The sequence below is a fragment of the Mesoplodon densirostris genome, chromosome 7, assembly GCF_025265405.1.
Source record: "Mesoplodon densirostris isolate mMesDen1 chromosome 7, mMesDen1 primary haplotype, whole genome shotgun sequence".
NCBI classification, from domain to species: Eukaryota; Metazoa; Chordata; class Mammalia; order Artiodactyla; family Ziphiidae; genus Mesoplodon; species Mesoplodon densirostris.
In genome coordinates this window covers 47,193,729-47,218,975 of record NC_082667.1, presented here as the reverse complement: position 1 = coordinate 47,218,975, position 25,247 = coordinate 47,193,729, and the positions used below count along the sequence as shown (strand labels likewise).

At 49.1% G+C, this 25,247-nt stretch overlaps 1 protein-coding gene across 1 annotated transcript in view; it reads right to left on the bottom strand.

Annotated features, from left to right (window-relative positions):
- Positions 1-25,247, bottom strand: part of ME3 (malic enzyme 3) — a 202,260-nt gene that overhangs the window by 38,822 nt on the left and 138,191 nt on the right. The window contains exons 4-6 of the mRNA XM_060103883.1: positions 23,785-23,860; positions 13,707-13,868; positions 3,590-3,693 (exon numbers count right to left, since the gene is read on the bottom strand). Coding sequence (XP_059959866.1) covers positions 3,590-3,693; positions 13,707-13,868; positions 23,785-23,860 — 342 coding nt within the window. The remainder of the gene's footprint in view (positions 1-3,589; positions 3,694-13,706; positions 13,869-23,784; positions 23,861-25,247) is intronic.

Below are 25,247 nucleotides of genomic sequence, written 5' to 3'. Positions count from 1 at the left end.
TGGTGGCACAGCGGTCGAGAGTCCGCCTGCCGATGTAGGGGACATGGGATCGTGCTCTGGTCCGGGAAGATCCCACATGCCGTGGAGCGGCTGGGCCCGTGAGCCATGGCCGCTGAGCCTGCGCGTCCGGAGCCTGTGCTCCGCAACAGGAGAGGCCACAGCAGTGAGAGGCCCGCGTACCGCAAAAAAAAAAAAAAAAAAAAAATGAACCATTCCCATCCATTCTGCTGTAAGTAATAGAAATGAAAAATATAAGTGGAAACCATCAGGGAAAACTTGTCCCTCAGGTGCAACGCTCCAGGTCCCACTGCATGGCAGGGAAAGAGCAGGAAGCACAGAATGACTGGTCTTTGCCACGGGAACATCAGGCTGTGTCTTAGCTTTGAGCTGGACACACACACTTACTGCTGTGGTTCACAGGTGCACGTGGAGATTCCTTTTGCCTCGGTGGGTTCTCCCCAGTGGCCAAACTCCAGGGTAGTAACTGAGCTAGAGTGACTCTTTTTTTCAGGCCCCAAAAATCTTAAGATAACACCCGATTAGCAGGCAGGGGCAAGACGGCAGAGCTTTTATTTGCAGGACATTTGGAAAGAGACAGGATGTTGAAGGCAGGAGTCAACGTTTCCCAAGGTTCTTTCTTAAAGCATATCGTGTTTGGCCTCAGGGTTGCTGACTCACCCAGCGCTGCCCAGGCTGGGCATTCCATCATGGGGCTCCTATATTCCCAAGAGAGCCTGGGAGACTGGCTCACTCCCTAACTACAGTATCCACAGAAACATCTGCTTTAGCTTATTAGAAAGTTAAAACAACCAAGTGTCAATCCCTGTCTTTTCCACCTAAGGACACATTCCTCTTGGCTGACGCACACTTCTGACCAAGGGTTCACCCCTGGACTCTATGAGCATGTCTGTGAGACTGTGAACTGATTTTAATGATGATTTGAAGAGCCTCTTACATCCTAGTTTATTTAACCTTCTCACACGAATAGCAAGACTTCTCTGTGGGGAATCACGGAATGACTACTGACTCACTAGATACGCAACGAGCCCTGGAAACAGGAAGGAAAAACCGGCTCTCAAAGCCAAATTCATTCCCCTCTCTTGTCATCCACAGGTAATTGTAGAAAGCAGTCTGGCCTTGGAGTCAGCAGACTCAGGGTCAATTTGCAGTCCTGTCGGAAGCTGCGGGACCTGGGACAGGTTCCTTGGCTTCTCAGAGCCTCAGATTCCTCTTCTACAAAATGAGAATAATAAAACCTATCCTGCCAGCCACGCAGGGATCTTAAGAGGTCTGAAGAGAGCACTGGGGCAGGGAGGCATCTTAAAGGACAACTGATGCATACGTTTTCTCCTGTGACAGTGCCCCCCAGAAGCCACTCAACCTGAACTTGAACTTGTTCTCACAGAGTCCCCTGCACTGTGGGATAGCTCGGATTTACTTTGAGCGGAAAGCCTCCTCCTTTAGCATTCTATCAATGGGTTCTTCTCCGGCTGGGTATACAGAAACAAGTCCAGTCCCTCCTCTGGAAGAACAGCTTTCAGACTTCTGGAGGGAGGACCGCATCCCCGGTACCCACAGAGCAGCCCCTATGTCTTCTCCTCACTAGGCTGAGCCTTTGGCTCCCGTCACTGCCGTGGCTATTGTTCTCCAAAGGCACTTTAGGTAATTTACCAGTCTCAAAGTATCTTGTCTGGAACTGAATGTCATATTCAGGATGATCTAAAAGGGGGAGAATTAAGCAGGACAGTCATCTCTCGTGTTCTAGATGGTACACCTCTGTGTACGTAGCCGACCCTCGAATTGGCTGTTTTGGTGGTCATGTCTCAATAGCAGCCCTTCCTTCGCAGTCTCAGCTTCCAACCCCTGGCTTTCTGATTACCTCTTTTCTTTCCAGCTTATTCCCTCTGGTACCCAACTCAATAATTCTCAGGCCTCATCAGGACCTACTGTCCATTGCTCATACCACTGTTCCTCACCCCTCCTCTCCTGCAGGGCCTTAGCTGTCCCTTCTTACCCGGCCTAGGCCTCGTGATGCATCATTATAATCATCCCTTTGAATACACTCTCAGTTCCTTTCTCTCTCTTTTTCTCTCTTGCCTGGCAAAATCCCAGCCCTGATTAAATCCCACTCTCTGTCTCTTCCTGTCCTGCATCCAGACAGTGGAAACTGGCTAGAGAAAATCACAGAAAAGGTTTAATTGACCTAAGTTAAATTCATGATCAGTAACCTCCAGGAGGCCAGCAACCAGCCTCTAGTTCCCTAGTTTGGACGTGCCAGTTCTTACCTCCTGCACCTGAAACCTCCACAACCTCTGTCCCCATCCTCGCCCTCAGCAGATGACCTTGTCCTCCAAGGGGGTTCTCACGCACACCCCCTCAACATCTACCCACCTGCTGGCATCTGTGCCCAGGGCGCGGCCTTCCCTCTGTGTGGATGGGCTCTGTGCTCCCACCTAAGACGAAGCTCCCAGGTGTGCACTGGACTCTTGGCCACTTGCTTATCAGCATGCCTACCTCCACACCCCACACTCCATTACCGATTTCATCCTTCCTCTAGGATCATCCCCATCCCATATAACTTCAGTATTGCTTTCCCTCATCCTGACAAATGAAAACAAAAAACACGACAACAATCGGATGCTTTCTTCTTATCCCCAGATAAGGAATCCAGGTAAGGAGACTTTAAAGTTTAGTAACCTGCCCAAGGTCAATGACCTGGAAGTGTGGGCTTGGTTTGCCCACCCCCAAAGCCCACCCAGATGAGGCTTCCTGGGCTGCAGAGGCCACAGCAGCTCTCTCTCCGGCCCACCGCTCTGGTTCAAGGGGCTGAACTCAGACAAGGAAGTACTTTGCCAAGGACGTCCAGACCAGCTCTGCCTACCTGGGCACTCTTGGGACAGCAAGAAAGGCTGGAGGTTTTCAAGTGAGAAGGGGACCTGTTGGTTCTGCAGGGGGCCTGCCGAGCTGCTGAGACAGTCTTGACTGACTTGCCTGTCAGACTCAGCGTGGGAGAGCGGGGGGCTGTTTTGAGAACAGCCAGCATGTCACCCCAGCCTCAGCGGGGGACGCGGGGGGCAATGATGGCAAACAGATGGGGCAGGCCAGGGGGGCAGGAGCTGCCAGTGTGGCGCACCCCCGTGCAGAGACGACACCTCATAAATCTCGCAGGCCCAGCCCGTGTGGCCTGCGGTGGTGGCCCATTGATACTGCCTGGTCCTTGGAGCTGGAAAATGACAACTAAGGTGGCCAGCTGCCTTCCAAGCCCTTCCGTCAGAAGGGCACACTTCTCTCCCCCACTGCTAACAGCATCCCTATTCCTGCCAGGAACCCAGAAGAGCTCGGCCCAGGGGGTTTTCCTCCCGGGACAGCAGATACTTAACTAGCCGTCATCCCCTCCCCTCCCTTCTCTGCTCCCAGAGACTCTCCCAGAGAATGAGCCCATCTGGCTTTGAGATTTGCGAGTACACGGCGTCAAGTTGGAATTTTCGGACCATCCGGAAAAGCATGCATCTCTGCCAAAACCCGTGTTGACTTAGTCATGCTATCTCTTAACAGTCCTCTTTCACAAGGGACAGGCTGACCCACTTACTTGTCCGTCACGGCCTGCATGAACTCGTCCAGAAGGTCGTCGTACTCCTGCCCACGCACGCGCCGGTGCTTCAGGCCAATGTACAGAGGGTCCCTGAGCAGCTCCTGCAACAGACAGCATCCGTCCCGTCACGTGTCCTGGGTTAGCGGGAAGGAGGGGGGGAGGAGGGGAAGGAGGAGGCTGCTCCCCACTCCCCAGGTGCTGTCTCTGGAAGGTTCTGGAAGCCAAGCCACTGATGGAGGGTAGACCCCCAGGGGTCCACACTTTAGGAATGAATCAAGGATGCTTTGAACAAGCAAAACTCTCTGATACAGTCTTCCAACCTCTGGCTGCAGCTCTGGGTTCGTTTCAGGGTTTCTCAACAGTGATACTATGGACATTTTGGCCTGGACAGTTCTTTGATGTGAAGGCTGACCCGCATATTGTATTGACAGAATACTTAGCAGTGTCTCTGGTTCTTCCCACTTGAAGTCAGTAGCACCCCCAGTTGTGACAGTCAAAAAGATCTGTAGACTCTGCCAAATGTCTCCCTGGGGGATAAAATGGCCCATGCTGAGAATCGCCCCAGGCAACATCTGGATTAAGGTATTGGGTCTTGTCCAAAGTCACTGACCTGGACTCAAATTAGAAAACGTTCCCTCCCTCCCTCCCTTCCTTCCGTGAAAGCTTACTGAATACCTACCATGTGCCTGGCACTGTGTTGGTCCCTGGGGATACAAGGATAGCCTGATACAACCAGAACTTTCCATTCAAGAGAGAGGCCCACCTTAACGCCAGCCTGTGTTAGGTGCCCCCTCCACTCCACCTCCTGCAGCTCTTCTGTCACAGCTTTCACACGCTGTTTGGTCATCCTCTCTGTCTGCCCTGGTCTGATGACCACTCCCACCTCTTCTGTACCCCTCACACACACCCCTATGCAGAAATCAGCGGGCTCATTCGTGCACGACACATTTACTGACCCTCTCCGCCTGCTGCCATCAGGCCTGTCGGGGAATTTGTAGGTAAGGGACGGTCACTGCCTCTAAGATGCTCACGGCCTAATGCAGGTGGCTGATGAGTAAGCAAACTCTATTACAGAGTAGAGACATTTCTTCGGCACAAAGCATAGCACCTGGCAGCACAGAGAAGGAGTGGAGTAATTCCCTCCGGGGAACGGGTGGGGATGGTGACACGGAAGAAATGGTCAGGCTTTAAAAGATGGGCAGATGTTGCCAGGTGGGCTGGGCTCTCCAGGCTTAGAAATCAGCAGAAAGAAAGGTTGGGGGCTGGAGGTAGAAAGGAGGAAGAGGTACCTGGTGACCTGGTGTGTTTAAGAAATAGGAAGTAATTTTATGTTTTCGGGTATTTGGAAATGATCTATTTTTGTGTCCCCGCCGCCACAAATATGAGCTCCTTGGGGTCAAGGTTTTGTGTTATCGTCATCTCCATCTGGACTGCTCCTGCAGGATTCAGAGGCAAGGATGTCATGGGTCCTGCCCTCAAGGGGCTCAGAGTCAAGTCTCACCTCCACCACTGACAAGCTGTGTGACCTCAGGCAAATTACGTGACCTCTCAGAGCCTTCTTCTCATCTGTCAAATGGAGATAAAATACCACCTGCACAGGGTGATCGTGATGAGGAAATGAAATACTACACATGAAAGAGGTTGTGAATCATAACATATGCTGTAAAGTAATGGCAGCAGCTTTGACTTTCACAGTGTTTGCTAATGTGTCAGATACTGCTGAGGGAGGGGAAGCCACAGCGAGGTTAAACAGCCGCCTCTTTCTTGGGCTAGTAAGTGGAAGAATCCAGATTCAAACTCACAGCTGCCAGCTCCAGAGCCCATGGTCTTAACCACCGAGCCAGGCTGCTTAGGTGGCTTATTCTTGCTTAGGACACCATTCTAGCTCCATATTGTCTTGTAGGAGGTGACAGGGCAAAGGTACAGTGGACAGAAAAGACCAGGAAATACCTGCCTTCTCAACCCCTCACCCCCAGTTATGGGTCCACAGCATCTGAGGTGGGTTTAGCGCTTTCTCCAAGGAACCACACGGCTACATCAGAAAGACAGTAAGGTCTAAACTTCTTTTCTCAATCTCTTTGCCTCCTGGGTTATGCATCCTTGATATTGTTTAGGACCCTGCCCTGGCAGTTGTGTGTGTGTGTGTGTGTGAGCGTGTGTGTGTGACCAAAGGATGAGAGTGGGACATATATGGTGCCGACCCTTCCACAGGCCACTTTCAAAGTGATCATCTAGAAGTCACTTAGAGGCAGCAAACATCCAGCCAAGGGGGATCAAGGAAGTAAATGATGATGTAACAACTAGATGGACAACTAGGCAGTCATTGAAATTGGTGGCTTTTAAGGCTATGCAGCCACCTGGACAAATGTGCATGAGATTATTCAAAATGAAAAAAGCAGGATACAAAATTGCACAGATATCACAATTTCAACTGTCTGAAACATACGAACAGCCTGCAAAGGGCATACACACCAATGATAAAAATAGTCTAACTCTTGGCATTTGCAGAAAATATTCACTTTTTAGTTCTTATAGAGGTGAAAGGGTCCACGGTAAATTATAATCTGTAATGTTTCCAAGTTACAGATTGGTTCAGTAGTGCATTAGGCTGCCAAGAGTGGATTTCTCAGTACTGCATACACGGTTTCTGGGGCAGGTCCAATTCTCCAGTGGTACTGAAGAATTTTAGGATTTTCCAAAAATTTCTCAGTATATCTGCACTTAAGATGAAAGGTCAACACTAATGAGGTACTACTGAGATATAAAGGTGACCGTAAGAGGCTTTTAAAAAAGTCCTGATATTTTATAATATTTATTTTATTTATAATAAAATGTTTTATATCTGAAATACTTCAAAACTAAGCACTCCAAAAAATTGGGAAGAAAGTTTCTATATGGAGATGACACGAAAATATAGCTTCTTATACTTGTACAGAACTTTCAGGTAATTCACTCCTTCTGAATCAAAAGTAGTTTGATCCTTCTGTCTTACATACTTTCATGCCCATTTTACAGGTGAGGAAGGTAGAGTTCAAGGGTTTAAATAAATTGCCCAAACTCACAGAGCCAGAAAATATCTAAGCTGAAACTGAGTCTTGCTTTGACTGGGTCTCATGACAGCGCCCTTTCTACCCCATCATTTGACATTGTGGGGACCAGGGAATGTGGGTTTGGCTCTTGACCCCCTCCCTGGTCCTCCTGGAAGAGTCCAATCGTGGCTGGAAGGTCCAGCTGGTCCTGTAGACCAGGCTGGGGAGCAGTGACAGCCTGAATGGGGTCTGGGGAAAGACCGTGTCCACATCTCCAGCCAGCTGGCTTTCCTTTGTCAGGAGGGAAAATGACTTCTCAAAAACAGCAGAGGGTGGAGCTTCCACACTGTCTTGGTACCACATGGAACAAGAAATCCACATTCTGCCCTGTGTCCCACCGAGTGATTGGTTATAAGAATGACTGCCACCAAGGCGTGGGACTATGAACTGGCCTGGACCCTCCCCTGGCATTCTCCTCTATCCTGGACTTCCTCACATAAATGTTAAAAAGAAAAGTTTTCAGAAGGCAGTATTGCCAGATAAAATACAGGACACCCAGTTAAATGTGAATTTCAGATAGGATATATATATATATATATATATATATATATATTTAGTATAAATATGTCCCAAGTTTTGCATGGAACATACTTACGTTAAAAAATGATTAGCTATTTATCCGAAATTTAAATTTAACTTGCATCCTGTATTATTCTTTGCTAAATCTGGTAACCCCATCAAGAGAGGCAGAAGGAATCTTGAGGCTGGGAGGCAGTGTGCCACAGAGGAAAGGGCACTGCCAGACCCAGTGGCCCTGGTCAGATGCTCTCCCGGAGCACCCTCAGGACAGTGTGGTTTTAGAATCAGAAGGGGCTCTGGGCTTTGGAATCGGACACACCTGGGTTTGAATTCAGGTTCTGCCACTTAACTAGCTCTGTGACTGGGTACGTGTCCCTGCTTCATTTCACTTCTCTGTCCGATAGGGATAGTAATGATCTCTATTTGCATAACGCAAGCTCTTTGAGGAAAGGGTCCTTATTCATGTGCATCTCCCTAGAGAGGTTTACAGTGCTGGCGCATCGCAGGCCATCAAAAAGTGTTTACTGATGTGAGTTGCATTTATTCTAGGACTGGGCTAAGGAGATGCTGAATTAAGAACCAGGAAAGTCTTAGAAATCACTCGGTTCGGCTTCCTCCAAATGAGTTTTCGAGACCCAGAAAGGTTAAGTGAACTGCCTAAGGTCCCAAAACGAATTTGGTGGAAGCCACAGGGTGGAAATGACAGCTTCTAGAGCAGGGGTCTTCCCAGGTGGGATCAGCTTCCTCACCTCTGAGCCTGCTGCTTCCCCTCTGCTAGGTAGTTGCCAAGTTCCCGTTGGCACTAAGTAAGCCTTCAGGTTACGGCTCTGTCCAAAGCAGATGAACCAGAGCTTCCTTCTCTGCTGTGGGAGTTGAACAGACCCTCCATGGCTGTGTGCCTGGCTCTTTCTAAGGTGAAAAATCTTGCAGACTAAACGTCATGGAAAGCAAAATGGCTGGCTCGTCTTCACTGGCCGTATCATTGAGCACTGGGTTTAAGCTGGAAGAGAGACGAACCTCTTGGTCTGGAAAAATATTTATCTTGCAGAGCAACGGGCACATGAAGATGTTACTCAGAGAGCATCTGGGGGTCTGGGGAGGTCATGGGATTGGGTTCACGGTGTGGACACGGTGCACTTTCCCCCTCTGGGTGACAGTTATGCCCACCATGTATTTGTCTGGAAGCTCAGTTAAGCCCAAGGGTAAGCTACCAAGATCCTAGGAAGGGTCCCTTCACTGGTCACATGTGCACAGAGAGCCTGTGCCCGATGGTAACACGGGTGAATGCTGACTATTTATGAGCTGCAATAAAGACAATCTGGCCAGGTGTAAGGAACCCTTCCATACCCAGCTCTGTGGGCGATCCCACGCTGCCTCAGCAACCAGTAACACCCAAGGTACGGTCTACCAGGCTCTGCTGATAATCTGTCCCCTCCATCCCCCTCTTTAGTCATGTCCACAGAGACTTTCACAGCATCTCCTTGAGAGGAAAATCCACTGAGGCTCAAGACTTCCGCAGGAGAAGCCAAGCCCTGGGTTGTCCCACAGAACCTTTAGCACAGAATGGGACAAACACTGGGTTTGGACTCAAACCTGGCGGAAGCCATTTCTGCCCTGGGGCCCCTTTTCCCATGTGAATCAAGGGGGTTGAGTGAGAAGTATTTGTATGTAATATCTAGTAAGTATGATATCTAATGTGAACAGTCTGTGACTCTGCTGTGTGTATATGAAACAAGATGTACAAACCAATCCACACACAGACACAAGGGAGGGAGGGCCGGAGCAGGTGCCCTGTCTAACTGGGCGGGGCTCCCTCCCCTGGCCCTTTGGAACTTCATCACGGGATGTCCCTCCTTCCTGGGATCACGTCTCACATATTTATTTTTCCAAACCTCTTTGGTGTCGGCAGGTAAAAGTGACTCAGAGTTTCAGGGCTGTAGATAGCAGATGTTTTCCTTCAACAGGAAACCTGGAGGGGTGTTTTCTTTGACTCTGATTAAAGCTCCTTTTGCCTCAGGAGTTTTTTATAGAGACATACACACAGATGGCCTAGTTGTTCTGAAACTAAAGCCTTCACAGCAGCACCCTCCCTGCACTGCCATGTAAGACGGAAGCTGCAAGGCAGAGCCTCCCTCTCCTGTTGCTGTGGCTTGCTCTGGGTGAGAGATGTGCCCCCAGACTTCTAGGGGAAAAATCTTGCAAACTGATTATTTTTTAAAAAGAACTCTAGTGTGGAGGATCACATAGTCAATGCATTTGAAAAGAGAGAAATCATTGTCTTCCGTCTTCCCAACGTTGGCCTCTTTGTAACTTTCTTGAAGAAGGTCTGGCGGGAGTTCACCTTTCTTTGTGGAGGAGGGCTGTGAAAATGGCATCGGTGTGCCCTAGTTTGATCCTAAGTGTCCATGGAACACAGACTGTGTGAAACACCTACTTTCTCAGTCTTCATTACCCAGTCTGTGACACAAATACTTGACATCTTGGAGCAGTGTGCCACAGTAGACAAGGCCACTCTGGTGCCAGAGAGACCTGGGTTCAAATCCCAGCTCCAACACTTAGAGCCGTGTGACCTGAAGTAAGTAGTTAACGTGTGTCAACCTCGAGCTGTGTGACCTGAAGTAAGTAGTTAATGTGTGTCAATCTCAGTTCCCTCATCTGTAAAAAGGGGAGAACAATATCTCATACAGCTGGTGTGAGAACGAAATGAGATTGAGGGACTTCCCCGGTGGTCCAGTGGTAAAGAATCCATCTTCCAATGCAGGGGAGGCAGGTACGATCCCTGGTCGGGGAACTAAGATCCCACATGCCACGGGGCAACTAAGCCCACGTGCCACAACTAGAGAAAGAAAACACACATGCCACAACTGGAGAGAAGCCTGAGCACCGCAACGAAGAGCCCATGCACCTCAACAATAAAGATCCCGCATGCCTTAACGAAGATCCTGCGTGCCCCAACTAAGATCTGACGCAGCCAAAACAATAAATTAAATAAATAAATAAAATAAATAAATATTTTTTTTAAAAAAGAGAGAATGAAATGAGATTGAAATGTACAAGGGCCCAGAACTATGCCTGGCCACTGCAGGTGCTGGCATAGGTCTTACTGGGCGTGCGGAACACTGCTTTCTCTCGCGCCTGTGGTGTTGCATGGCGGGTCAGGCTGTGCCCTGTCCCCTCAGCTGGGGAATCCTCTGGTCCTTCCAAAACTCTCTCCCTTCCACACCCAGGAGGGAGAACTGAGGCAGAGGCGGAAAGCCTCAGGGGGGAGAGGCAGACACTCTGAGGAGACGTAACACATGAGCCATTAAAATGATCAATTAGGTGACAGTGTTGAAACACTGACAACTGAAAGATTCCACCCACGCCTGGCTCTCATTTATCTCCCTCAGCCTAGCAGAATGCCTGCCACCTACTAAACACTTCATAAACTTAAAAAAAAATAAGTAAAGAGAAAGTGCCCACAAAATACTCTTCACTGAAGAAATCAGAACAAAGTTAGGGGCACAGTAGGATTAATTAGGTAATACTGTAACTACATCTATGTATACGCACAGAGAAACATCGGACGGGAGCACAAACGTAGCATAGTGGGAGAAATGCCATTTCCTTCTCCTTTTAAAATTTTGAATAATGTTTTAAAGTTACTTTAGTAATAAGAATTCTAAAAGTCAAGACATAATCTTTACTCATAAAGCAACAAAAACCCGGGCAGGCAGTGTGGTATGGTGTGGGGAGAGGAGTACTCATGTGGATTAGGACCCACTCCTGCCACTTCAGCAGATCTTCTTGGGCCAATTAATCTCTCTGGGCCTCAGTTTCCTCAGCTGTAAAAAGAGGGTAATAACTGAGCTCCACTCACAGGGTTATTGTCAGGCTGAAACAGGGTGGTCTGTGAAAAGGGCCCGGCCCTGATTACTCATAGTTTCTCACCATCTTTTCTGGTGGGTTTGCTACAAGTTGGCACTAACTCTAAACTTTAGCACATCATTGCTGAGTGCTGGACCTTCAGTGATAAAGGATCTAAGGTATCTGCTAGAGGCAACCAACACCCTTCCAAGGGATGCAATGACCTAAGAATCAGTCTGAAGCCGTTCCACTTCTTGCCTAGAGCCAGCTTTCTGGAGAGAGAGAGAGAGAGAGAGAGAGAGAGAGAGAGAGAGAGGGACGGTCTCAAACAAATCCAGTTGGAACATGGCAGGAGGTGATGGATGGGAATAATAACTAACACAAAGTTTGCTATACTCATCCACGTTTGTGCAGTTCCACACATGTCCTTTGTGGCTGAGGGACAATTTCAGCAAAACCCAGGCGTGTGGCTGAGGAGGGGAACCACAGTGCAGAGCAGACCTTGAAGATGGGTCTTAATGAGCAGCTATAAGGCTGTGCCACCATGCAGCCTCCCTTCTCCTAGGCTGGTGGGGAGGCATATGGAGAAGAGATTTAGCGCTGGGAGAATACCTAGTAACTTTCTGGTCCAGGCCCTAATTGTACCAGAGGGGATGGTATCTAGACAGGTACAGGGACTCACCCGGCTGTCAGGGGTACCGGGACCAGGGTCCCTGCTTCCCGGGCCAACACTTCTTGTGCTCTTCTTGTCCTCCCTCATCCCCCTCCCACCCCTGTGAGTCCTCAGCTCTGAAGCCAGGTCTGTCTGCTGCTCCTTCATTTTACCGTATCTGTGGATGAAGCCTGAATAAGCATCACTTCTCATTAGAGGCTACAGTGCTTGTTCTTATTTAGAAATGAGGATGTTGTGTGGCATCCAGGGAGGAAGGAGGCCATGCAGAGTCACAACAAGTTTTCTAGAGAAGGATCAACTCAGAATGCAAATAAGTGTAAGCTTCTTGACAATATGAATCGAGAATCTAAAAAATGACCATTCCCTTTGCTTCATTTCCTTTTCTAGGAATTTATCCTTGGGAAATCATCAGAGATGGAAAGACTGATCTGCAAAAACGGGTATCAGAGCACAATTATATTTGCAAGAAGACTAGAAACAACGTAAATGTCCAAGAGTGGAGGGTTTCTTACGTGAATTGTGATACGCCAGGCAGCTATGAAAATGACATTGTGGAATAATGCCTAGTGACCTGGGAGAAAACTCATGACATACATTACACTTAAAAAAGCAGGATAGGGCCTCCCTGGTGGCGCAAGTGGTTGAGAGTCCGCCTGCCGATGCAGGGGATACGGGTTCGTGCCCCGGTCTGGGAGGATCCCATATGCCGCGGAGCGGCTGGGCCCGTGAGCCATGGCCGCTGAGCCTGCGCGTCCAGAGCCTGCGCGTCCGGAGCCTGTGCTCCGCAACGGGGGAGGCCACAACAGTGAGAGGCCCGCATACCACAAAAAAAAAAAAAAAAAAAAAAAAAAGCAGGATATAAGGGCTTCCCTGGTGGCGCAGTGGTTGAGAGTCCGCCTGCCGATGCAGGGGACACGGGTTCGTGCCCCGGTCCGGGAAGATCCCACATGCTGCGGAGCGGCTGGGCCCGTGAGCCATGGCCGCTGAGCCTACGCGTCCGGAGCCTGTGCTCCACAACGGGAGAGGCCACAACAGTGAGAGGCCCGCGTACCGCAAAAAAAAAAAAAAAAAAAAAAAAAAGCAGGATATAAAACTGTATATGCAATATAAACTCAATTTTGTTTTTATAAACGTTTCAGAGGGATAAGGCTGGAAAGAAATATCCCAAATTGTAAACAATGATTATTCCTGGCTGTGTGACTAATATTTTATCTTTGAAACTTCTCTGGAGTTTTCTCAATGAACATGAGAAAACGTTTTTCTCAGATGGACATGCACTGATTTTAAACCCAGGGATAAATATCACCAAGAAGAAATTCTTTTATGTTCATGATACAGAGACACAGAGCTGAGAACTGCAGACATGCACAAACACCGTGACCCAGCGTGGTGGTACCCAGAGCAGACAAACTCTTGGCTGGGGTTTGAGCTACTTAAATCCTAAACCTCCTGGAAGCCTGCAGGTGGCTCTCAGCCACAGCTCGGGTCAGTTTCTCTCCCTGGGTTTGCAGGATGCTCATCTGCCTGATCCAGACATTTCAGCCCTTGGTCCTGGTGCTTTGAGTTTTAATCCTTTTACAGGGGTAGCTGGCCTCTAAAATGCTGAAAAAACAGCCCAGCAGCCACTCTCGCCTCAGCGGCTTCCTTCACTCATGGATCAGAGAGAGGCCATGAGGGCAATGGAAGCTGCCTAGGGACACGGGATAAGGAAGCACAGAAAGCCCACGCAGGGGGGTACCTTGGCAGGAGGTAGGGGAGCAAGAAGACCCAGCAGTGGCTGGGGGGAGAGGATGGGACTGGGAGAGTGCGATGGGCAACCAGGGAGGAGAGAGGTCCTGGCATCACAGCCATGTAGGGGAGGTGTCCTGGCAGCGGGGACCCCAGAATGAAATGGCCTGATGCTTTGTAAACAGAACCACCACACAGAGGTGCTCCCCACGCCATCCCAGCTGCCACCCTCTGGCTCCCGGCCCAGGCAGCGCGTTACCTCATTGTTGGTGCCCACGTCCAGCAGGACAGGAAGGCACTGCTGCGGGTTGACGCCTCCGCACGCCGTGTACAGGGCCAGCTTGCCCACGGGGATGCCCATGCCGTAGCAGCCCAGGTCTCCCAGGCCCAGAATGCGCTCCCCATCAGTCACCACCACAGCCTGAAAGACAAAGCAGGACGCCATCAATCAGGGACAGCACCTCCTGTGACAAAGTGCTCATTTGTACAGCATGTCAGGCCTGCCGACTGGACGCCCACCGCCTCTGCTGCGGGATGAAACAGCTTGTCTGGGATAAGGCCAAAGGATTCTTTCAACTGCAGGCGGTGAGCCCTTCCCCCATCCCCTCCCCTTTCTGGCAGGGCTGGAGAGAAACCCCGCCGAGGTGAGAGGATGGAAAGACACCGGCCTGCATTCCGAGGTTCTGCTCCTGCAGGAACAGCCGGAGGGAACCCACACCGAGTCATTCTCCCTCAAAGAAATTAAGCAGACTCTCTCAGCTTGAGATCTGGGGCTGGGGACAGGGTGGGAAGGCAGAATGAAAGGAGATAATAAAACAAGTGTTTATGCTGCTACTACAGCCCCAGGGTTTAGAGACCCATATATGTGCTCTCCGCCCTGTTCCGGAGGAGCAGGAACAGGGTAATAAATCCAATCTATGTGTAATAAATCCAATCTGCAAAAAACAGAGCTCCTTGTGACATCTGCTAGGGTCACTATTCCACGTGAAACCAGGAGGGTTCTCAAGCTGTCCTGGGATTATCTTTGTGTTTTGGCAAAAACTCACCGAAGGCATAGTAGGTACTAGACATAGTACTAGTTCCAGGCTTACCTACTGTGAATTAACAGATGCTGATGGAGCTGATAGTGACGACAGAAATAATCATATGATAATGACAGCTATTCATTCCCTCATTCATTCATTTAATACATCTTTATGAAACACCTACTTTGCAAAAGACAGTGTGCCAAATCCTGGGGGAAGGAGGATCAGTTTGCTCATCTATAAAAACAAGAATGCGTGGACCCAGCCCTCTAAAGGACTAGTGGGCAAAAGAGAGATGGAACACGTATAGTTATACTGACTCTGGGGGGAAAGTGTGAGGGCAGCGGAACAGCTCAAGGGCAGCAGAGATTGAGAGAAGGGAGAGGTACCTCCTGTAGGACAACCTTTCTTAGATGAGGGGACACACGTGCCACATCTTGGACAGGTGGAGATTATCCATTAGGGGTACAGCTGGGGAGAAAGGTACTTGATGCAAAAGGAAAAAGGTTCAGGGTAGAAGTGGGGGGAATGTAGGCTGTGTGTGTGGGTTCAGGCCCCACGAAAGGAGAGAATGGAAAGTCAGATTGCAAGGGGCCCTGAATGTCAGTCTAAGAAGAACCCACCAGGGTGATGGTGAAGTTGTTTATAGGTCACCTCAACTGGCTCTCCAGCACTGGTTCCCTCCATCTCTAAATGAGTGGAGTTTATGGGGTCACCCAGCCCTCCACTGGAACCAGCTTTGGGTCAGGACTTAGGATCAGCTCTGAGCTGTGGCTGTCCTGGTTGGCCCCAAGCGTGGTGCCATGGGCACCGCAGAGGTCAGTTTACTCCACGCAGGTACAGTGGTGGGCACCGGCGATAAAGAGACGGAGACCCACTCCTACTGGGGAGGGTTTATGATCCAGCACCCACAGGCTCCATGGAATCTTCTCTCTCCCAGGGTGAGAGCACACGGGGCTGTGCTGCCTTTTGGGAGAAACAGGTGTAGAGGCTCGTAAAACCACACCTCCACTGCTGGAAAGGGGGCTCTGGAGAGTGCAGCGGACCCAGGAAGGTCGTGCTGTCCCCCTTAGATTGGTCTCCTGCCTCTAGGGCGAGTGTCCCCGTCCTGCATCTCACTTGCTCTTTCCCCGCCCTGGCAGGGAGGCCCGTCTGGGATAGTTATCTGTGTTTCACAGGTGAGCAAACTGAAGCTCCTGGACCTTCACGCTCTGTACATATTTGTTAAGTATCAGCCCACCGCCAGGCACTGCGCTGGATGTTTCCACATCAGTTATCTTAGAAATATTAGATGACTTACCAAGGGCACCTTGCTTGTGTATGTGGCAAGTCGAGATTCTAATCAAGCTTCGGGTACCTGGTTCAGGGCTCTCTCTACAGCCCCGCTGGGCTGGGAAAAGCACCTGTGCTCTTGGCAAGGTCCTGTCCCGCCTTGGTACCACCCTCTCCGCAGCCTCTGACCCCCTGCTGGCAGCTCTCCCCAGTGAATCCTGTCCCTTCATGCTACCCCTCAGTGCCCAAACTCTGGGCATTTCTCTACCATCCCTCCTAATCAAAGCCTCCTTATTCTGGTTCCCATTCTCTTAGATTTCTCTCTGCTGAGGGGCAGTGAGTGACATGGAGTTCAACAGGGGAAATCAGCTACGACTCCAGGGTGGTCTCCTTATAACTCTGGGGCCTTTCAAGATGGTAGCGGGGGGACTTCCCTGGCAGTTTGATGGTTAAGACTCCACGCTCCCAACGCAGGGGGCATGGGTTCGACCCCTGGCTGGGGAACTAAGATGCCCCATGCCGTGCAGTGTGGCCCCAAAAAAAAAAAAAAAAAAAAAAAGATGGTAGCGGGGCTCTGCAGGGCCACCCTCCCAGCCTGGGGATGTCCAAAGGTGCCTGACTACATGCCTGACCCCTCCGAGGGAATGTCTCACCTCCATCTGTCATCCACTCTCCATCCTGTAGTGCTAATGGCTGGATTATTGCAACAGCTTCACAACCAGGCTCAAAGGCCTTTAGTTACTTCTAACTGTCCATAAAATAGAGTCCAAAAGGCTTATCTCTTTAATGACAGGAACCCAACATACCTTCTGGAACTCTACACACAATTGCCCCCTCTAGCAGAACTGGCCTCACTCCCATCAGACACACTCTGAATTCATCAATAATCTCTAGCCTCTCAGCCTCTATATTCCTGTCCCCTTCTGCTCTTTCTCCAGCAGTGCAAATCCTGCCTGTTACAACCCAGTGTGACTGCTCCTGCCACTTGCTGTATCTACCATGCTCCTGGCCTGCTCAACCTTCCTGTCTGCCTGCCTGCCTTCTGCAAACATTTCTTAAGTACCTACTGCTTGCCAAGCCCTGCATAGGTGCGATTTAAAAATCTGATGGTGATAGCATTTGGGTTCTTATTTAACATTTTTTAAAATGTCCATTTAATCTCACCAAATAGCCTAAAGGTTAATGGCAGGGGTTTTGGCATCTGATAACCAGTATTTGGATCTAGGTTCCTTGATAACCCACCAATATGTAATCTTGGGTCATCAGATAACTTTTCTGAGTTTTAATTTTCCATAAAATGGGAACAATAATAATGTCCAACTCGTCAGCTTGTTGTAAAGATGAAATGAAATAATAAGTGTCTCGTTTTAACCAGGTGCCTTGTGCCTTGTCAGTGATTGGCAAATGGTCACTGCTTGTATGATTACATTGATGGTTATTATTTGGGGCAAAGATTACATAGTAGAATTTTTCATTGTTTCATCTCTCTTTAGTTCAGCCTCACCATAGAAAGGCCGTGCAACAATTATATCTGTTAAATGAGTGAATGAAAAGGAAACCAAGGGGAGACCTTGGCAGCTTTTAAGAAAGTCTGGCCATGAGAAACTCAACAGCATTCTAACCTTGACATTGTCATTCATTCCAATGGCAAATACTGTCATCTCTAAGCAAACACTTACAGCTCACCAGCTGCCAGAGATCGCCACTTGGATGTCCAATAGTCCTCTCCAGTCCTCCAAGTCCTTTACCAAATGAATCTGCTTTTCCCTTTTTCTCCTTTTCAACTTTCCACTTCTGCTGTCCTCCCTCGCTCTGTTACCTCCTATCTCCCAGGCTCAAAACTGTCCAATCTACTTTGACTTCTTCTGTCATCAGTCAACCACAGTCAATTGGTCACCAAGTTCTGCTGATTTGACCTGCTTCAATTTTTCTCACCTGTTTCATGATCTTCATCTCTATTGCTAACCTTAGACCAGCCCATCTGCATCTCACTTGACCACTTTAGTGGTCCCCTGCTTGGTCTTTCTATTCTTGGAGTCTCCCTACTCCATTTCATTTTTCCAAAGCACACCCAGATTTGTCACGTTCTTGCTTCCAAACCTCCAATGGCTCCTGATGCCTATAAAATAAAGCTCAAACATCCCCGACTGACATTTGAGGCCTTCCGTGGTCTACGCCCAACCTGCTCTTTGAATTTCCCCTTTATCCACTCCACGCTGCATCCAAACTGAAATGCTGTGAATCTTTATAAAGTGTGTGTTTTCTTGACTACACGCCATTTTACACCTCAGTCCCTATACCTCCTTGATCCAAACCCTACCATCCTTGCATGTTTCAAGGAACAATTCAAAAGGCACTTCCGTCCATGAAGCTTCCCTTCTGGAAGTTATCACTCCCAACTCTGCATTCCTAGAGCATTTTCCTCTCCCACAGCACCTATCCCTTTCTTCCTTGTATTATAGTTGTATATATTTCCTTGTCTTTCATAGCAACTCTTTAAGGGCAAGTAAAGGGTCTCGTCCTCTTTGATTCTTTAGCACTTAGCCTGGGGCCTGCAATGTGATATGAACTCAGGAACCGATGGACAATGTCGTAGATCCAACACAGAGAGCAAAGGCTCTTCTCCATGGGACTGAATTCAGAACTGGAGCAGATGGGCAAGTTCAGAGAGAAGACGCTACCTCCTGTTTTTCATGACGTCAGTGGAGCTAGAGCCATGGGTCACTGGAGAAGCCGGGGTCAAGAGGCTGAGGGCAAACTTGAGCAGCATCCTGGGGTTTTAGAGCCCAGCAGTAGCTACCAGTGGACTGGATCACAGTTGCCTTGTTAGGATGGCTTTGACAACTCATAACCCCTCTGTAGTACTTCAGATGGCGAGGAGGAGATTCAGACGACTGAGGGATGGTGCGGCCCATTCTTCTCTGTCTGCCTAGCTTCTGACTTACTGCCACCTCCCTCAGCCTAGGTGGACCCAATGGGGCTGACCCAGGACTGATCGGAGGATCACGCTTCCTTGATTGCTCTGGCTCTGGTTTCCTTGGATTGAGGCCCTCTCCTTCCTCCTGCTGTTCCTTCCTTCCCGCTTATCCATCCCTTGCCTCCTCCTTTTGTCTCTCTCTCCACAACATAAATAATGCACAGTCCGTGGTCTCACATCTTGGTTCCATCCCTCATGAGCAAAGCTGAGCTAACCTCTCAGCTTCCTTGTCTATAAAATGGGGATGATAACAACCCCTGCCTCTTGGAGGGTCACTGGGAGAAGTCAGTGAGTTAGTCTGTGTTGAACACTCAGCAGAATGCTGGTGAGGTGGACAGGGTGCTGTGCCGCCCAGATTCCCCTTTTAGGAACGAAGGGGTTATTCCCCCAGTGGTACCCTCAGCTATGAGCCTATCTTGGGACTTTCCTCAACTGAAGAGAGCCACCTTGACCGAAGTCACACCCCGTTCCCAGGGCAGCAGCCCACAACCAATGAATGATGGACGCAGGGGTACCAAGGCCCAGATCCCTTGGCCCAACTCAGGATGGCTCTGAAGGACCATCCCTGCTCAGGAGCCTCCTAGTGCACTCAGCTGGTTCTTCCGATGGCTCCCACTTAGCCCACCCTCTCTCCCTTTTCCCTGTCCTGCTTCCTTTCCTTCTAGAGGTGTTGATCCCAAGAGCACTGCCTAATATGCAAACCTCCATCTCAGAGAATGTTTCCCAGGAAATCCAACTGCTAACACCGAGTGGGGTTTAACCCATGGTGGGTGTGTGCATGACAGGCAGGCAATTAGCACTAACATCTGGTCCAAGTTTAAAGGCCTAAGTGGCTGGTGCCCAGAGGCAGGGGATGCTCCTTTGGCTCCAGTACTCGGCCACCTCCCAGCACCTCCTCCCCAAAGCTGCTGGGACTGGGATGAAGAAGAGATTTAGGACCTTGGGAAAGCTTGGGAGGGCTTTTCTGAGCTGATCATTCCTCCTGGCTCTGGGAAATGGTCTCTGTGGGAAAGAGTCAGAAAAGCAGTTCTCACTCCCCTTTGTGATTTATGCTGGAAAGCTCTGGGTGGGTCAGGCTGGCCCATCCTCCCGGAGCAAGAGGGGCCCACAAAACTTCATGGTCCCCAAGACCTGAGCTTTGGCCTCACTTCCCTCACAGCCTACTCCTATTACATCTCAGTTTGCAGTTCCGCTTTCTGGCTGGGAAGCCACAGAAACTCAGCTTTTATCTTCTGAGTTGTTTCAGAAGCTTCTCTGAACTACCCCTCCCCCCCAGCCAACAACATCAGCGTCCAGAGATACCTGTGCCTTGAAAAACTCTGCCTGCCTGCCCTATTCAGAAGCTGGGGAAGCGATGGCTCAGCAGCAGGGCTCTGGGTGGCATCATCAGTTACTTGTGGATGACTGTGGGTACCACTTAACACCAGCTTGCTCATCTGAGAAGAGTCACGCCCCTACCCTACCGCTTCTCCAAGACCCACCTGGGGGGTTTCAGAAGCACTCTTTTTTTTTTTTTTTTTTACATCTTTATTGGAGTATAATTGCTTTACAATGGTGTGTTAGTTTCTGCTTTATAACAAAGTGAATCAGTTATACATATACATATGTTCCCATCTCTCTTCCCTCTTGCGTCTCCCTCCCTCCCACCCTCCCTATCCCACCCCTCTAGGTGGTCACAAAGCACCGAGCTGATCTCCCTGTGCTATGCGGCTGCTTCCCACTAGCTAGCTATTTTACGTTTGGTAGTGTATCTTTACTCCACTCTGATCACAGTGTGAAAATCAAATGAAATACTGAAAGGGAGACTCCATTAGCACCAAAGTACCATGAAAGGGATAATGAGCAGAGATTCCCTACTTAGGGAAGGAGTTCTTCATCTCCTCTTTTAAAGGTAACTGGAGAAAACACACCAATAAACAAGAAAAACTGTGGCTTAGAACATTCTGAACCTTTGAAAGGGCAGTCCTGGAGTGAGAGAGAAGGACCGTCCAGAAAAAGGCCGGTGATGGGGCAGGGTAGGGACTAGGGGCAACCTGATCAGTCCTCTTTGACTTGTACACATGCCAAACTATGCGCCCAATATTCAGAGCTCCTGGTTTTTCTAGAGAAGTCAGAAATCCAGGGTTTAAAAAAAAGTTTTTTTTTCAAATGAAGTCTCTGAATTTTAAAATGTTGTCCACGAATTCAAAAATTTCAAAAGTCACTTTAAATCAAACATCTCTAGGGACCAAATCGGCTGGCTGCCCTTTTGTGGTCTGTGGTTCCCTGGTAAGGGGACCCCCTCCTCGGCCACCCTTAGGCATCTGCAGTCTCTTCCCTGCACTGCTGTGTGTGCTACAGCCGCCTTGTCCACCTCCAGCAATGACAGTGGCCATTCAAGTGACCTTCAGTGTTGTACAGACTTTATCATAGTTAATCCTCACAATCTCCTGTTGTGAGATCAGAGAGGTTATCCGCACACACAGCAGGTAAATGGAAGATTCAAGACTAGAACTCAGGCCTGCCTGGTTGCAAAGCCAGAGCTGACTCTTCTACGTAGTTTCTGAGACTGACCTCTGGCCTCCTCCAAAGTGAAACCCGAGTATAGGGTGGAGGGGGAGAGGTGGCCTCAGGCATTCACCTGTCTACTCCGGGATACTGCAGGGTGAGTGGCCAGCAAGTCACCCTGTTTGCTCCTCATCCTCGGGCTCCTGTCTTCGGCAGCACAGACAGTCTACTGTAATTGTTTCCAGGTCAGTCTCTCTAACTAGCCTGCAAGCTCCTTGAGGTGGGGCCTGTGCACCTTCTTTATCCCTGAACCCCCAGGGAACTCTTACAGAACAGATGTTACTAAATGGCTGTTGAATGCAACTGAATTAGATGCACTGGCCCAGATATCTACTCATGTAACTTATGCTTTTCCTAGAGGCTCTGGATGCTTCTCCTTGTTTGAGGCCTGCCGAGTTCCACCTCTCCCAGGCTGACCCCAAAGCCCTCATTTCTCTTTCTCTAAAATCACAACAGGTGCATCTCCATCTCTCTGGAGACACTTAGAACTTAGAAGGTTCTCAGAATATGTTGGTTGAAGTCCATGGATACTTAGCAGCCGAGGTTCTATTTTGAATTCATATCTTGATTTCAGTCAGAGTGAAGCAATGTGGGGTCTGGGTCTGTGTTCTCATTCTACACTAATCAAAGCAGAGCCCCGGGTGCAGTTTTGTAAAGTTACGCCCTGACAAGAGGAGTGATGGGGACCTGAAATCCAGCCCATGAGCCCCTCACCAAGGCCCTGTGCCAGCCTAGAGGAAGCAGTGCTTTTCTCTTACTGGTGAAAATGGGGTGTCTTTTCATCTTATTTTTTAACTCCTCATAGCTTGCACAGAGGCACCATAGATGTTAGTGCAGACCCCATCTCCCTGCTCCTGGCACAGGGCCTGGCACCTGGAAGATGTTCATCGTCTCCATCTACTGAGTTCATTCAACTCAGCAAGCATCTACTGAGTGCCTACTGTGGACAAGTTTCACCACGGCTGAACCGTCCAGGAAGGAGGAAAGATTAGTCTGTAGGACCTCAGAGCATGTCCCCGCAGGGAAGGCTGGAGTTAACTTCCCATCGAGTGAGCTGGTTTCCCTTAATGTGCTCAAGATTTTATTATAGATTCATCCTAGACATACCTTGGAAACTTGCTTCTTCTGGGACTGGGACCAAAACGTGCAGGGCCAAGGCCTGCATGTAACCAGAGTCTAAGCAGATAGGCAGGAAAGAAGAGCACAGGGCACATCACACCCAGACAGAGATGTAAGAATTGAGTTCTTCACCGAGGCCAGGACTGGAGTCCAAGGGCCTCAGCTGTGGCTCAGGCCTGGCTGCTGAGAGCCAAGGTCTTGCCCTACTGGCTCTGGTTCTGAATGTCGCCACACCCCCGAGAGGGCCAGAAGTGGGTGGGACACAAGGAGAGGTAGGTAGAGAGAAGCTGTACTCAGTGCCTGGTGGATAGAGGTGGCCCAGGGAACTGGCAGGGATGGAGGGAGGGAGGGCCTGAGAGCAAACAACTCTCAGCCTTCCAGCATTGCCCCGAGAGGTACATATATTGGGCTTGGTCAGGTCCAACCCCTCCCCTGCTCGAGTGCCAGAAATGCCCTCACCAAGCAGCCAGCAGATGTTCTGTAATTTTGCTTCACCCGTTTGTTTGCAGAAGTGATAATGATCTTAGAATCCAGAGTCCCTGAAACTCTTCCACAGAAGTCCCCATGACAGGAGGAGATCTGGGGACACAGCCAGAGGCTAACATGTTTCTACAAAGCTTCACCAATTTTGCATTCTATATTATATCCTGTTTGTTACATATAAAAAAGTTTCCTTAAATGTTTCAAGTAAAATTGATGCTCCAGGAAACAGTGCCAGGTTCATTTTGTCACTCTGCATATGCGTCCCTTCCCCCCCGCCCAACACATACACTGCAGTGTACAGCTAGGTGTGAAGACATCTCTCATCATAAACCTTTTCTCTTGGTGCAGAATGTCCCTGCCCTCCATCTTAGTCCTTCCAACGCCTGACCATCCAAACTCTACCCCTCAACTCAAGGCCTTGCTCCAATGTCACCCCTTCCAGGAAGTCTTCCCAGATCCCCTTCAGGCTAAAAGTAATCTTGGCCTCCTTGAACACCCCCAGCTCTTCAGGTGCCTTGTTTATCTCTGATCAGCTTCCACCTGTTAATCTTTTGTGTCTCTGTCTTATTTTCCTCATGAAAAGTCAGCCACTTGAGAAGAGGGTCTATGTTGGATTTTTCCCTGAATCCACCATGGAAACTGGCAGTGTATATTCAGCAGGTACTCAATACATGCACTACTACTACTACTACTACTAATAGACATTTTCACACGGATGCCTGGTTAATGCAAGCCTTTACTCCGTGGTGCATTTGTGCTTGGCTGTAACTGGTCTATGGTCTGGGCCTGGGGAAGGGATGCAGTGTCTTGCCTTCAGTGTTGTAATGGCCCATTTCATAGCTGAGAATGACTCTAGTCCAGGCTGAAAGGATTCATCCAACAATAGAGCAGTATCAAAGAAAACAGGGCCATACCTTAATATTATCTTCTGGCCAAGAGTTCAGCATTGTTGCAAGATGGCCCTTGTCATGAATGGTGATAAACAGCCCACTGGGAAAAGAAAAACACATACACACAGAGAAACCAGTCAGACTAGAAACAGAGCAAAGACTACAAGTACTGTGTATCATTGCATCAGTTAATTTTTCACCATAGACCTGGGCAAAAGGGGTCCCTGCCCAAAGCCCCAGCAATGTAGAGAGCCCTGCTCTGGTTTTCCTCCAACTCGTCCCCTCCAGAGGGCAAAGAGGTCCATGGGGCCGAGGGATGTACCCACCTGGAGCCTGTGTTCACAGAGCCTGTACCTTCCTTCCTCTCTCTAGATCAGGCACACAGGACCCCAGAATTCTCTGATTGAGTGGTCTCAAGGCTGCTTTTAGGGACTCTGTGAGTCTTTTCTCTGGGTCCCTCCTTCCAAGTACAGACTACACTGCAGTGGGTGGATCCCTAAGCCTGGGGCTATGACTGGTACTTGGGAGTGTGGGTTGTGATGTCCAGACACTCATACACATGGCCTCTTGCAGTGGGGGATGGAGCTGGGGATAGGAAGAGGGGTGGGCTGCCAGCCTTGAGCCAGTTTTAGAGTCTGAGAATTCTAATTCAAACTTGGCCTTCCAGACAATCATGAAGGCATATTTGTAAGGGTAGGAAGATGAGACATATTTTACTCAACAGTTTATTAGCAGTTAACAGTTATTAACAGTTACTGAATTTTGTGACCCATTATTTAAGTCATGCCCTTGTCAATACTGTAAACACCCATGGCCCTGCTCTTTGGTCTCACCAGTCTTATAAAACTCTCACCCCTTGAGGAAACCCACTTTCTGCTCCCTGGGCATCTCCACCCAGGCAGCCGAAGGCAGATGGAAACAATCCTACTACAGGGCAGACTGATCAGTGCCACCATCCACTCACTCATCCTTGTCAACCTGCATAGACTCTCAGTACTGACCAACCTCTGTGCCTACAGAGTTTCTCTGGTCAAAATTCACTCTTTCCACTCTTTGCAAAGACTGTTTCAAAATCCTCTGTCCTCAAACCTCCAACTGCCTCATCTTCGCCCCCCGCCACTGCCCTAGTGACCTTGTCTCTGATGTCACAGGAAGCATCTCTGTCAGTTTCCTACCAGTGAATCTACAAACTTCTGCATCCACAGCCAACCTCTTCATTCCTCTTGTTCCAGTGAAAATGACAGAGCCTGACACTGTTGATTATCCCTCCTCCCTCTCTCTGTCTCTCTCAATCTCTCACTCTACTAGATTTTCCATTAACTCTAAAATATGCCCAAGTCCATCATCTTAAAAACTTCTGGCTCCTGGTAGTGACAGAGTCACTTGGACAGAATAACATTTCTGCAGATAACAATGATGAGATGGTTAATTGTTAAACAATTTATGTTACTGTTATGTTACAAAATTATTTTAAATTAAGGCAATGG